At 43.3% G+C, this 12,174-nt stretch overlaps 1 protein-coding gene across 2 annotated transcripts in view; it reads left to right on the top strand.

The window, feature by feature from the left end:
- The first annotated feature begins 3,248 nt into the window (after nt 1-3,248).
- Nucleotides 3,249-12,174, top strand: part of LOC306763475 (mitogen-activated protein kinase kinase kinase kinase 4) — a 101,631-nt gene continuing 92,705 nt past the window's right edge. For both annotated transcript variants that reach the window (XM_079250291.1, XM_079250290.1), the window contains exons 1-2: nt 3,249-3,363; nt 4,298-4,363. In XM_079250291.1, the coding sequence (XP_079106417.1) occupies nt 3,307-3,363; nt 4,298-4,363 (123 nt within the window). In that variant the 5' untranslated portion in view covers nt 3,249-3,306. The remainder of the gene's footprint in view (nt 3,364-4,297; nt 4,364-12,174) is intronic.

Genomic DNA, 12,174 nt, shown 5'->3' with positions numbered 1-12,174 from the left:
TCAACTTCCTCTTGACTCTAAATACCTTATATATTGACTATTTGCACAGCAGCAATAATGTAAAAACACATACAATAACAGAAATGATGTTGATGATGATAAGCAGACAAACAACCTCTGTTACTCTGGAATTTTCTCATTCAGTTGTGTCACAGAATGTTGTCTTGTTTAGGTTACATACAAGTCTACGAATCTGTGTGTGTGTGTGTGAGTGTGAAGGCAGCTGACCCTGATGTGAAGAGGGCTACTGTGTGAGACCACAGAGAAACTATTCTTCCTGAACATAACACACTCATGCACACATAAACCACACACTAACAGCGAGCTGTCCCCTCTACAGTTCCTTATTTTGTCACATTCACAAGCACACACAAACACACATACAGAGGGAGCAAGAGAGTCACTTGCCATCTCTCATTCTCCTACAGAAAAAACTAGCGTAGCCTTACTTTCTTTTTCTCTCCAACACACACAGTGTCCCACCACATAATGACCCTTATTTCACTGTCCTGACTGTGAGTCACTAGTTCAGTCAGGAGGCTGGAATGCCAGGCTCCATTACTTCAATTCATTTTAGACTTAAAAACACATATATAACACAACCATACATGTTTTCACATGTATGGTTGTGTTTTATTTTTATATACACGCATATATACACGCACATATATGTCTTCATGTTAGCAATAACAAACACATTCACTGAAGAGCTTTAGCAGAGATCATATTTTATTACTTTTTTAACTATTTATTTTGGACTTAAAAACACAACCATACATATTTTTATTACTTGTTCAACAATTTGCCATCATCTTGAAGAAAAGAAAACATCAATAATTTTTTTTACTGTTTACTTAGCTAAGTTGACAGTTGTTGGCTATTTTTGTACTTAGCTAACAAAATAGCTCATGGAAGTTTGTTAACTTAGCCAGAGTTGATTGTCTTTTATGAGACTATAAGCTGCTAGTTTGCCTTTGTTAAGTTGACAAATGTTGGGTATGTTCTTAATTAGAAAGCTAAGTAACTTGCACAGTTTATTAAACCTAGGCTAAGGTGAAGCCTTTTATTGGCTTGCTTGGCTTGAATAAGTTCACAGATGTCTTTTGGTTTGCTTCTCAGAAAGCAATGTAGCTAGAGTGAGTTTGCTAAATACCCTGCTAGGTTCAAGTTTTTCTTGTCATAACTGAGAGACTTGTTTGCTACTTAGTACCTAGTACTTAGTACAAAGTAGTACATAGTACAAAGTACAAAGTACCTATCAATGGTTTGATAAACTTAGCATGTATTCATATCCCCTTTAACCTGCTAAGTTCTAGCTTGTCTTAGCTAAGCTGACAGGTGCAGGCTAGTTTGCTACATATATAGCCAACAAAGTCGTTAACATAAGTTTGCTAGCCTGCATCAAATATCCCCCTTAGCCTTCTAGCTTCTAGCTGTTCTACTATTCTATTCTGCTGTCATTGGCAAATGCTTTTATCCAAAGCAACTGTTGCAAAATGATAAATTAACCATTGTGAATAACCTAACATGCATGTCTTGTCACTGGGAGGAAGCCAAAATACCTGGAGAGAACCCACACATATACGGTGAGAACATGCTAACTTTTGGTGATTTATAATAGTTTTACTAGTTTATACTCGTTGCTGGGTTAGTTGTCTGGCAGTTTTTTTGGTTCCATATATTAAAAAAAAAAAAAAAAAAACCTGTGTACTTCTCAGCCCACATTTAATTTTTGTCCAGAAATAATTTAATTATCTAATTTATTTATCTCTGACCATCAGGCCTTCTAAAATGTGTCAGTTGACAGAGTGCAGGTTTTACTGTATTCAGTCTGTCCACACAGTTGATATGAAGCTGTGTCTGTGTAGATATCTGACTGAATTCAAGACATAACAAAGGCAGCTTTGCAGGTGCTGCATAGTTTTCTAGTGTATCTTAACCACCTGGCATGTGTTTTTAATTGTAGATAATATGAACGTTCGTGTTTTGTCTATTTCTGGTGAAATGTTTACTTGACCTAGTACAGCCCTGACTGTCAATTCAGCTGAAATCACAGTCCTGTTCTCTGTAATCAAAGTGATTTATCACCATTGTGTGTGTTCACATAAGGAAAATTTACACAGTTGGTTAATATTTTCTAATAATTAGTGTTTTATAAAACCTGCAGGACATGAGGGATTTTCCTGTTGACTCAAGTACACCGACTAATGAGTCAACAGCTCTACCACCTCAGCAGAAGTGGGAAAGTAATATCACAATAACAATACTGAACCAATGGAGCCAGAAGATTTGTTTTGCATTCATTTATTTATTCATTTAATATTTTCCAGCCTATTCATTCAAAAGGACTACAGGATTTTTGAAAAATAATTTGACTAGACTTTATGTGTGTGTATATATAAATATATATATATATATATATATATATATATATATATATATATATATATATATATATATATATATATATATATATATATATATATATATATATATATATATATATATGTGTTTACATGTATGGTTGTGTTTTTAGGTCTAAAAGGAATTGAAGGGGGGCCTGGCATTCCAGCCTCCTGACTGAACTAGTGATTCACCTTTGACACCCTAATAGTTCATTATCAAAACATTCAAATGAAATTTTCACAAACATCTCTACGGCATCCAAAAATCATGTAAACTGGTCATTTTTTAGCATAGGAAGACATATATAGTAATAATAATAATAATAATAATAATAATAATAATAATAATAATAATCAAATTTATCTTTTCAAATAATTTGTATTGATTATTGATTATTTCATTGATTATTTAAATTTTATTTTTTTGATAGTCAAAAGTAAAATAAACATATATATAAATATATAAATAAATAAATAAATCTGAGAACAAACCAATGTCAAGTGAGAAGTTTCAGTTTAACCGGAAACTGAACCGACTTAATTTCAAACTTCAGCCTCACTGTTACAGAAACAAAACTCTGATCTGGGACTGGGTTGTTTAGCTTTTGATTTATTTTATAGTTTGATTGAAAAATAAAGAAAGTGTTCTTTAACTCATAAAGTAAATGAATGGTTAACCTCCATTTGAAACGAACAAAAATAAAGTCGCTGAAGCTGCCTTATTGTGAAATGTTTAACCGGAAGTAGATCGTATTTCACCAGCTGTCTTGCTGAATCTGACTAAACTTCAGAATGGACCCCAGGAGAGGAAAACCCGTTACTTTGCAAGGTTAGGGGAGAAAGTCCGACCGTCCATGTCTTCTGTACAAACATCTGTCCTCTGACAAAAACACTCGCAGCAATGTCGAGAGAAAACACCACACGAAGTTTGGACAGTATAGACCTCGCTGCTCTCAGAGTAAGTAGAAAAATCTTGTCTTCCTTTAGAAGAAAGAAAGAGAGATATGTATGAGTAAACACAGTAAGATGTGGGGAAGTTTAAAGAAACAGCTTTTAGGTTGTCCTTCAGCTTTTCTTGTTTTGAACGTGTTGAAGTGTGAAGAAGTCGTGTTTGCTGCGACTTTCCAGCTGTTTACCAGGATTTTCCTTTGTTGGTCTGAAAAACATGTTGCTTACAGGGAAATGCAGCCTGCAGCTGGAGGAACATGTTGCTTACAGGGAAATGCAGCCTGCAGCTGGAGGAACATGTTGCTTACAGGGAAATGCAGCCTGCAGCTGGAGGAACATGTTGCTTACAGGGAAATGCAGCCTGCAGCTGGAGGAACATGTTGCTTACAGGGAAATGCAGCCTGCAGCTGGAGGAACATGTTGCTTACAGGGAAATGCAGCCTGCAGCTGGAGGAACATGTTGCTTACAGGGAAATGCAGCCTGCAGCTGGAGGAACATGTTGCTTACAGGGAAATGCAGCCTGCAGCTGGAGGAACATGTTGCTTACAGGGAAATGCAGCCTGCAGCTGGAGGAACATGTTGCTTACAGGGAAATGCAGCCTGCAGCTGGAGGAACAGTCATCATGTTGTTCTGGTCAACTTTCTAACTCTGATGGTTAAATCTAATCAATATATCAGTGTTTTGTGTTATAAGTTTCCTTGGAAGTGCGAGGAAAGAAGTTACGTAGTTCTGTGCTGTATATTCCTGCAGCTTATGAAAGTAAAAAACTAAAAATATATGATCATCATATATTTCTGTTCCTTGTTGCTTCAGATCACATCCACTCTTGTGCTCTCGTTTCCTCAGTGTGAGGACGGTTGTTCTCCATCTGCCCTCAACACCTTACATCTTAGCGTTTCCTTCTCTGCAGCAGTAAACTCATCTCCACTTCTTCTCCTGCAGGATCCAGCAGGGATCTTTGAGCTGGTTGAAGTTGTTGGCAATGGGACCTACGGTCAGGTGTACAAGGTGAGTTCCCCCAACCCAACCCAACGCCCACCCCGTCCTACATCACAGTCATCACAATGTGCGTGCTTGCAACAGCAATGTGGGACTAAGATGAACTCTGCATTGATTTCAGCGGTACCAGACACCAAGGTGTGTTTATTCCCAGTGGCAGTATGTAGGATAAAAGCAGGCAATGGAACATAGCAGTAAGAATTATTTAAATACAGACTAAAAACATCCACAAACAGGTGAGATGGGTGCAGATGGCAGCTGTGGAAAATTCCCGCTTTGTCTTAAATCACATTATCCATCACAGGGTTATAAAAAACTGCATTCCTTCCAGTGTCATGCAGTCCTGGTGCAAAGACATAAACACTGAGGCGAAAATAAGCTGCGCTTTGCCCACTTTGACACAAACACCTATATTTCAGTACGCCACACGTCATTTCCAGTAAAACGGACTGAAGCTACTTCCTTTCCAGTTTTATTGCAAAAAGAAGAATTTTCTCATGACAAATATATCCTCTTACAAACAACACAGATTCTGTCACGCACACACACACACACACACACACACACACACAGGCATGGTGAGCATCTTTAAAGATCCTGGGTGGGGCTCACTTCCTTATCGCTATATCTGCTAGCTGTTTGTGAGCAGGGGTGGTTTGTGGTTGCAGGAGGTCTTTGCGATGCACAGCTGGTTGTGCTCCAGCTGCTGATGCTACACCGCAGAATGGGTGTTACTACTCTTATGTTTGCTTCTTTCAGTTTCAGGCATTAAAGAGCCGGGTTACTCTGGAGTTCACGCCGATCGGGGCTTTTTGTATTCGGTTTGAATTAGAATCAGTAGCATGGCGGTCCTTCCACCTCCTGCATGGAGAGACTGCAGTGCCTCCGCTCTGTAGATTTTCTCATCGCTGTGCGGGAATACGTGTCAGACAGTTGCCATCTGATTTCCTGAAAGAGGAAATGCTGCAAGAGGTGTGGAGGGCGTAGAAAATGGTGAATTTTCACTGCGGGTCACTGCGATGGCTTAATGAGGGGAAAGCACGGGGTCAGGGTGAACGGTGAGCCTTCTCCTTCAGGAACGGAAAACAAAGATGGGAATGATTCACGTTGGCAGATTAACATGAACCTGTGAGCTTTTTGTTTGAGAGTTCTTCCTGTGTGGTGGCTTCATGCGCCGCTCTGAAAAGCAATCATTAAAAATAGATCCTGCAGAACGAACTGGCAGGGGAAGGCACTTTGCAAACAGAGAGTCAATCAGGCCTGGATTCTGCTTTAGTAGACTCGCTGCAAGCAGAGTAATTACCAGGGGTGGGAAAATGGAATCGAAAAAGCGAAAATCGCAATTTTTTTCGCTTCACAATTTTAAAATCCATTTTTTGTTAAAAAAAAAAAAAAATCATTTTTTTTTTCAAACAAATAAAAATAATCCCTTATAAAATTTTTGTCATTTTTATTGCTTTTATTGTTTGTTTTTTTTTTACTTGTCTTTTTGGGCATTGCAGCAGCAGAGTGACGATCTGGCTGCTGGTTTGTTTTTACTTCATTGGAATCAAGAAAAATGACGGTTAAAAAAAAAGTTTTATACATTTATTCTGTTTTTAATCTACAAATTTCAGCAATATGAAAGAATTGTGGGCTGCACGGTGGCACAGTGGTTAGCACTGTGGCCTCACAGCAAGAAGGTCGCTGGTTCGATCCTTGGCTGGTTTGGTCAGTGGCCTTTCTGTGTGGAGTCTGCATGTTCTCCCCGTGTATGTGTTCTCTCCGGGTTCTCCGGCTTCCTCCCACCATCCAAAGACATGCATGATAGGTTAATTGGTCACTCTAAATTGCCCCTAGGTGTGAGTGGTTGTTCGTCTCTCTGTGTGTGGCCCTGCGATTTCACTGCTTCTAGAAGCATTCAGGAGTTTGTTTACATGCGTTAACGTGCACCAGTGCACCATCATGGCAGAACAGGACAGGAAGAAGGTCTGTAGAACAATAACTGGTGTTAACACACACACACGCGCGTGCGTCTGTCGGGTACTGATGTATGATGCTGACCAAGCATGCAGGCTTTTCCTCTGTTGTTTTCTAGGTGTCATTAAAGTTTATTTTGAATGCTTAACAATGCAAAGTGAGGAGGGAGTCCAGGAACGCATGTTAGTGAAAGACGGCGCGGTGGAACAGTGGTTACAGAGGTGGGCCTGGGTCTTAGCAGATGCTAATCACTGTGGGGCCCTTGAGCAAGGCGCCTTACCCCACACGGTGGGGGTCCCGACCCGCAGGGGGGGTCACCATTCCTTCAGTCTGCTTTGCTGATCAATACTTGAACGTCCAGTTCGCTCATCAGCCGAACCAGGAAGCTTTTTGTTTTTTACGGCACACTTAAAGGTGGAGTATGTAAGATTTTCAATATTTTTTAAAAAAATTAACTAAAAAATAACTACAATCATAATTAGATCATTTTTTTAAAACATGTAGGTTCCAGTCTGTCCATGTTTGATGTGTTATTAAATTACAGGTTTAATTAATGACAAAGACCTTCTTAAATGTTTGCCTGCCAGTAAAAAAAAAAAGTGCTTTTTGTCATTAAATAAACTTGTAATTTATTAACACATCAAATATGGACAGACTGGAACCTACATGTTCAGAAAACAGAAATCAGAGTCCGTTTGCTTGGAAAGTCGCTTCGTTTGGGGAAATGTGAAAGCAACAAACTAATCCTGATCTGGACCAAAGAAACAAACTCGGTCTGCCTACAAACGCAGGTCTCGGTTCGTATGAAGCTCAGAACCTCCCAGATGGCGAGCGGAGGTGGCGTCTGGTGGCAGGAACGAAGCGGTCGCAGCGTTTAATATGGAAAACGTTTCTGAGTAATCAGTCAGGACAGGTTGGCCTTTACACATCGGCTACGGTTACATGATGTTTTTTAATTCTGAATTAACGTATTCTCCTTCGAGTTGTCATAAAAATAATAATTCTGAATGAAGGTTTACATGAAACACGTCTTAATTCCTCTTTAGAGCGGCGGGTTGGGAAGGGCTCTGATTGGACAGAGGGAACACGTGACGTATGACGTATACCAGAAATAAAGTTCTCTTCCTGCTTCTCGTCTTTTCAGTCGTAACTTGTAAAAACTACATAATAAGAACCAGTTTCCTGTTATTTTTATTCTAAATGTGAAGTAGCAGCTCAACACGAGCATACTACTTCACTTTCTGCAGCAGCTGAGAAGGAGAAGAAAGATAGACCACCGAACACGGGAGGCGAAACAACGCGTGTCATCGGGACAGGACAAGGTAACGAGCATGCTCAGAACGACCGGAGGTAACTTAGAGCGGAACGTAGGTTTACATGACAGAGGAATTAAATAGTTCGGGATTAAAATGCGAATAAACCAGACACTTACATCGGAATTAAGTTTAATTCCGAATAGAAATTAGCATTAGGAATGAAGTGTTTACATGGTCGTTTTTCATCAGTTTAAAGTGGAATTAACTTTTATTTGGAATTAAACAGGAATTAAAACTCCCATGTAAACGTAGCAAAAGTGGAAAAACCTTTCGTCAATGAAGCCAGAGGATGAAGAGGCAGAAGAATGAAGAGGAGGAGGAGTTATAGCAGTTTGTTGTGCTGCAAACCAGAGGAAAGTTCTGAAGCCCTCCATCCGACCCGTTCCCACATCAGACCGTGGACCAGAGTCTGACATTTCCATCGCTCCCAGTCAGCAGACGAGACTTTCTGACACGCTAAACGCCACTGAATGCGGCGAGGCGCCGCGTCATCCACACGTCCCCTGAGACGACGCGGGAACACAACGGATTTCCAGCTGGCTCGCTTCGTGTTTCCAGCACACTGGAGGAGAGAAGTTTAACGAACCGGGATGGGATGTCCAGAACAAGTTTAGTTTTTCTGTTTATGACTGTTGGAGCGGTGGGCAGCAGTCAGAGCTGCAGCTCCACCCGTGTAGCTTTTGGCAAAGTAAGAAGATTCTCAAGACGGGAAACCCTGAACTCAAGTTTCTGCTGCGTGAACGCACACAATGATCCAAACATTCCTGCCTTTTTAAATAAAACACCTAACTGTGCAGAATAACCTGCTTTTATTCTTCTACTGCTGCTGTAAAACCTCAGAACAGGAACTTTAGAAGCTGCTTTATGTGCTGCGTTAGTCACATGCCGGTCGGATTCCTTCGGCAGCGCCGTGGCCTCCAGTCAGACGGATCCAGCACTAAAAACATAAAACTAATGATAAAGACGCTGCTTCACAGCTTGTTGCTCCGTCAGAGGTTTGCATGCATGTGTCACTCATCACATGCAGACACAGGGCGTTTTCCCAGTTTGCAAAACACACTTCCTCTCCCTGCAAGGCGCTGCTGTACACTCATCTCTGCGTGCGTGTGTGTGTGTGTGTGTGTCAGTGTGACAAAATCCACTCAAGCTTTGACCTAATTTCACACTTTCCTCAGAATCTCTGACATGTCAAAGCAGCAGAGAGTCACTCTGGAAGCTGGAAATATGCTGGCAGTGTAATTCCCAGTGAGTTAAACTGGGTGGGAACTGGGACTGGGCGACACACGTGTGGTGGAAGACCTCTGCAGACGATGTTTGATGCCTTTAATTCCTCCTGGCTTTCTGTTTTCCCGACATCACCACTCCGTCTCACTCCTGGTTGCGTACGCTGACAACAGATGTAAAAACTCTGCGTTTTGCAGCAGGCGGACACCGAGAGGAACAACAGGCTGGAGTTTGTGCCTGTTAACAGTGAAGAAACAAAGGTGGAGAGGAAACTGAGGGGGTAGCAGAGGAAGGAAGGCAGAGGTGAAAGGCAGAGAGACGGAGAGGAGAGGAGGAAGGAAGAGGGGAGCGGTTGAAAACTGGTGAGGGGAGAGGAAAGCAACGCCCCCCCCCCCCCCCCAGGAGGGTTAGAGCTGTGGTTTGTGCTGATTGCCCCTGTGTGTGATGGAGCAGTTAGAATATGAGGAAGTTTGAAGACAACCCAGCCTCCCTCTGATTCTGCTTTTAAATGGCAGAATTATGATGAAATGTCCAAACAGTTCGGAGGAAGAGCAGCAGAAATGATGAAGACGCATCGTCTTCTGTCTGAGTCAAACTTCTGGGATCAATCTCCTTACTGGGCGACCATGAAGCCAGGCGTGTGTATCGGCAGGAATCTGCTGGTATCATACGGGTTAAAAATACTACACATACATACATATATATGTGTGTGTGTATATAAATATATATATACATATATATACGTATATATATACATATATATATACGTATATATATATATATATATATATATATATATATATAAACACATAATACAAAAAAAATATTTATAAATTTATAAATTTAACATATTTATATATTTTATAAATATATATTTTCTTAATTTAAAAATTACTAGTAGTAAACACTGAACACTGTTTCATACTTGACATCAACTTACTGAATAAGAACAGAGGATCTACATTTCACTGCAGAATAAATAAAAACACTGATATTTATGTACAAAATGAAAATCCATCCATCTTCTGCCGCTTATCCAGGGTCGGGTCGCGGGGGCAGCAGCCTAAGCAGGGAAGCCTAGACTTCCCTCTCCCCAGCCACATTTGCCAACTCTGCGGGGGGATCCCAAGGCGTTCCCAGGCCAGCCGAGAGATGTAATCCCTCCAGCGTGTCCTGGGTCTTCCCCGGGGTCTCCTCCCAGAGGGACGTGCCTGGAACACCTCACCAGGGAGGTCCAGGAGGCATCCTGACCAGATGCCCGAGCCACCTCAACTGGTTCCTCTCGATGCGGAGGAGCAGCGGCTCTACTCTGTTCTCCTCCCGGATGACCGAGCTCCTCACCCTATCTCTAAGGGAGAGCCCGGCCACCCTGCGGAGGAAACTCATTTCAGCCGCGTGGATACGAGATCTTGTTCTTTCGGTCACGACCCACAGCTCATGACCATAGGTGAGGGTAGGAACGTAGATCGACTGGTAAATGGAGAGCTTCACCTTCTGGCTCAGCTCCTTCTTCACCACGACAGACCGGCGCAGAGTCCGCATTACTGCAGACGCCGCGCCGATCCGTCTGTCGGTTTCTTACTTCATCCTTCCCCCCGCTTTTAAATGAGACCCCGAGATATTTAAACTCCTCCACTTGAGGCAGGACTTGACTCCCGACCCGGAGAGGACAATCCACCCTATTCCGGCTGAGGACCATGGTCTCAGATTTGGAGGTGCTAAATCTCATACCATCCGCTTCACACTCGGCCGCGAATCGCTCAAGTGAGAGCTGGAGATCACGACCAGATGAAGCCAACAGGACCACATCATCTGCAAAAAGCAGGGACCCAATCCTGAGGCCACCAAGCCGGATCCCCTCAACACCTCGGCTGCACCTAGAAATTCTGTCCATATAAGTTATGAACAGAATCGGTGATAAAGGGCAGCCTTGGCGGAGTCCAACCCTCACCGGAAACGAATCCGACTTACTACCGGCAATGTGGACCAAGCTCTGACACCTGTCGTACAGGGACCGCACAGCCCGTACAAGGGGGTCCGGTACTCCATACTCCCGGAGTACCCCCCACAGGAGCCCCCGGGGGACACGGTCAAACGCCTTCTCCAGGTCCACAAAGCACATGTGGACTGGTTGGGCAAACTCCTGTGCCCGTCCCCCCACCCGGAGGCGGAGGGAAACTACCCTTTCATCCACCGGGGTAAACCCCAACGTGCAGGCACCAAGCTGGGGGCTGATGAGAATGCCCACACCTGCTCGGCGCCTCTCACCATGAGCAACTCCAGAGTGGAAGAAAGTCCAGCCCCTTTCGAGGGTACTGGTTCCAGAGCCCAAGCCATGCGTCGAGGTGAGTCCAACTATATCTAGCCGGAACCGCTCAACCTCAGGCACAAGCTCAGGCTCCTTCCCCACCAGAGAGGTGACGTTCCACGTCCCGAGAGCCAGCTTCTGCAGCCGGGGATCGGACCGCCAGGGTCCCCACCTCTTGCTGCCGCCCAGCTCACATTGCACCCGACCCCTACGGCTCCTCCCGCAGATGGTGAGCCCACGGGAGGTGTAACCCTTTCGGGCTGAGCCCGTCCGGGCCCCATGGGCAAAGGCCCGGCCACCAGACGCTCGCTGTCGTACCCCACCTCCAGGCCTGGCTCCAGAGAGGGGCCCCGGTGATCCGCGTCCGGGCAAGGGAACATTTATGCCCAGGTTTGTCGTCATCATCGAGGTCTATAAGCTGTGCTTGGTCTACAAAATGAATAAAAAAAAGATGAAAATTTGCCTCATTAGTAAAGATCAGTTGTTTGAAGAAATCAATCCAGTGATTATCAAAGTAATATTCTCACACAAAGTGATAAATCGATATTTTCTTACACCCCTACAGGCAACCAAAGTTTTGCAATACTTTTTCTTCTTGGCTTCAGGGTTGAACTGAACACTCCTCCGGTCAAAGTGTTGGAGCTCAGACCCCACGATAAAATGGAAGTAATCTTCGCCTCTGATTGGCTCCTATCCACCCGGCATGTCTGCTGACGTTACTAACACAACAGAGCGAGATAATCACGGGGCATCAACATGTCCAGCGTCCACATAGACTGTTTTATTTGTTTTTATTCATGTGAACATTAGACTACGTAGCTGAGGCGTGGCAGTAGTTGGTCATCTCCCCGCGCATTAGCAACGTGGAGCCATGTGACCAGATGGGCTCGGTACTGGTCCACAGCTGCACACTGTGACGGTTTGTCACCGCGTACAGCAAGTCAGATACCTCCACATGAAGAAAAATGGCCTTTTTTTGTTAAGACAAAAGCAGTCGTGTCAAGCCTGCATAT

This window comes from Telmatherina bonti (assembly GCF_933228915.1).
Source record: "Telmatherina bonti genome assembly, chromosome: 12".
In the NCBI taxonomy this organism is placed as follows: domain Eukaryota; kingdom Metazoa; phylum Chordata; class Actinopteri; order Atheriniformes; family Telmatherinidae; genus Telmatherina; species Telmatherina bonti.
The sequence above is the reverse complement of the archived record's forward strand: the minus strand, read 5'-3'. Positions and strand labels throughout refer to the sequence as shown.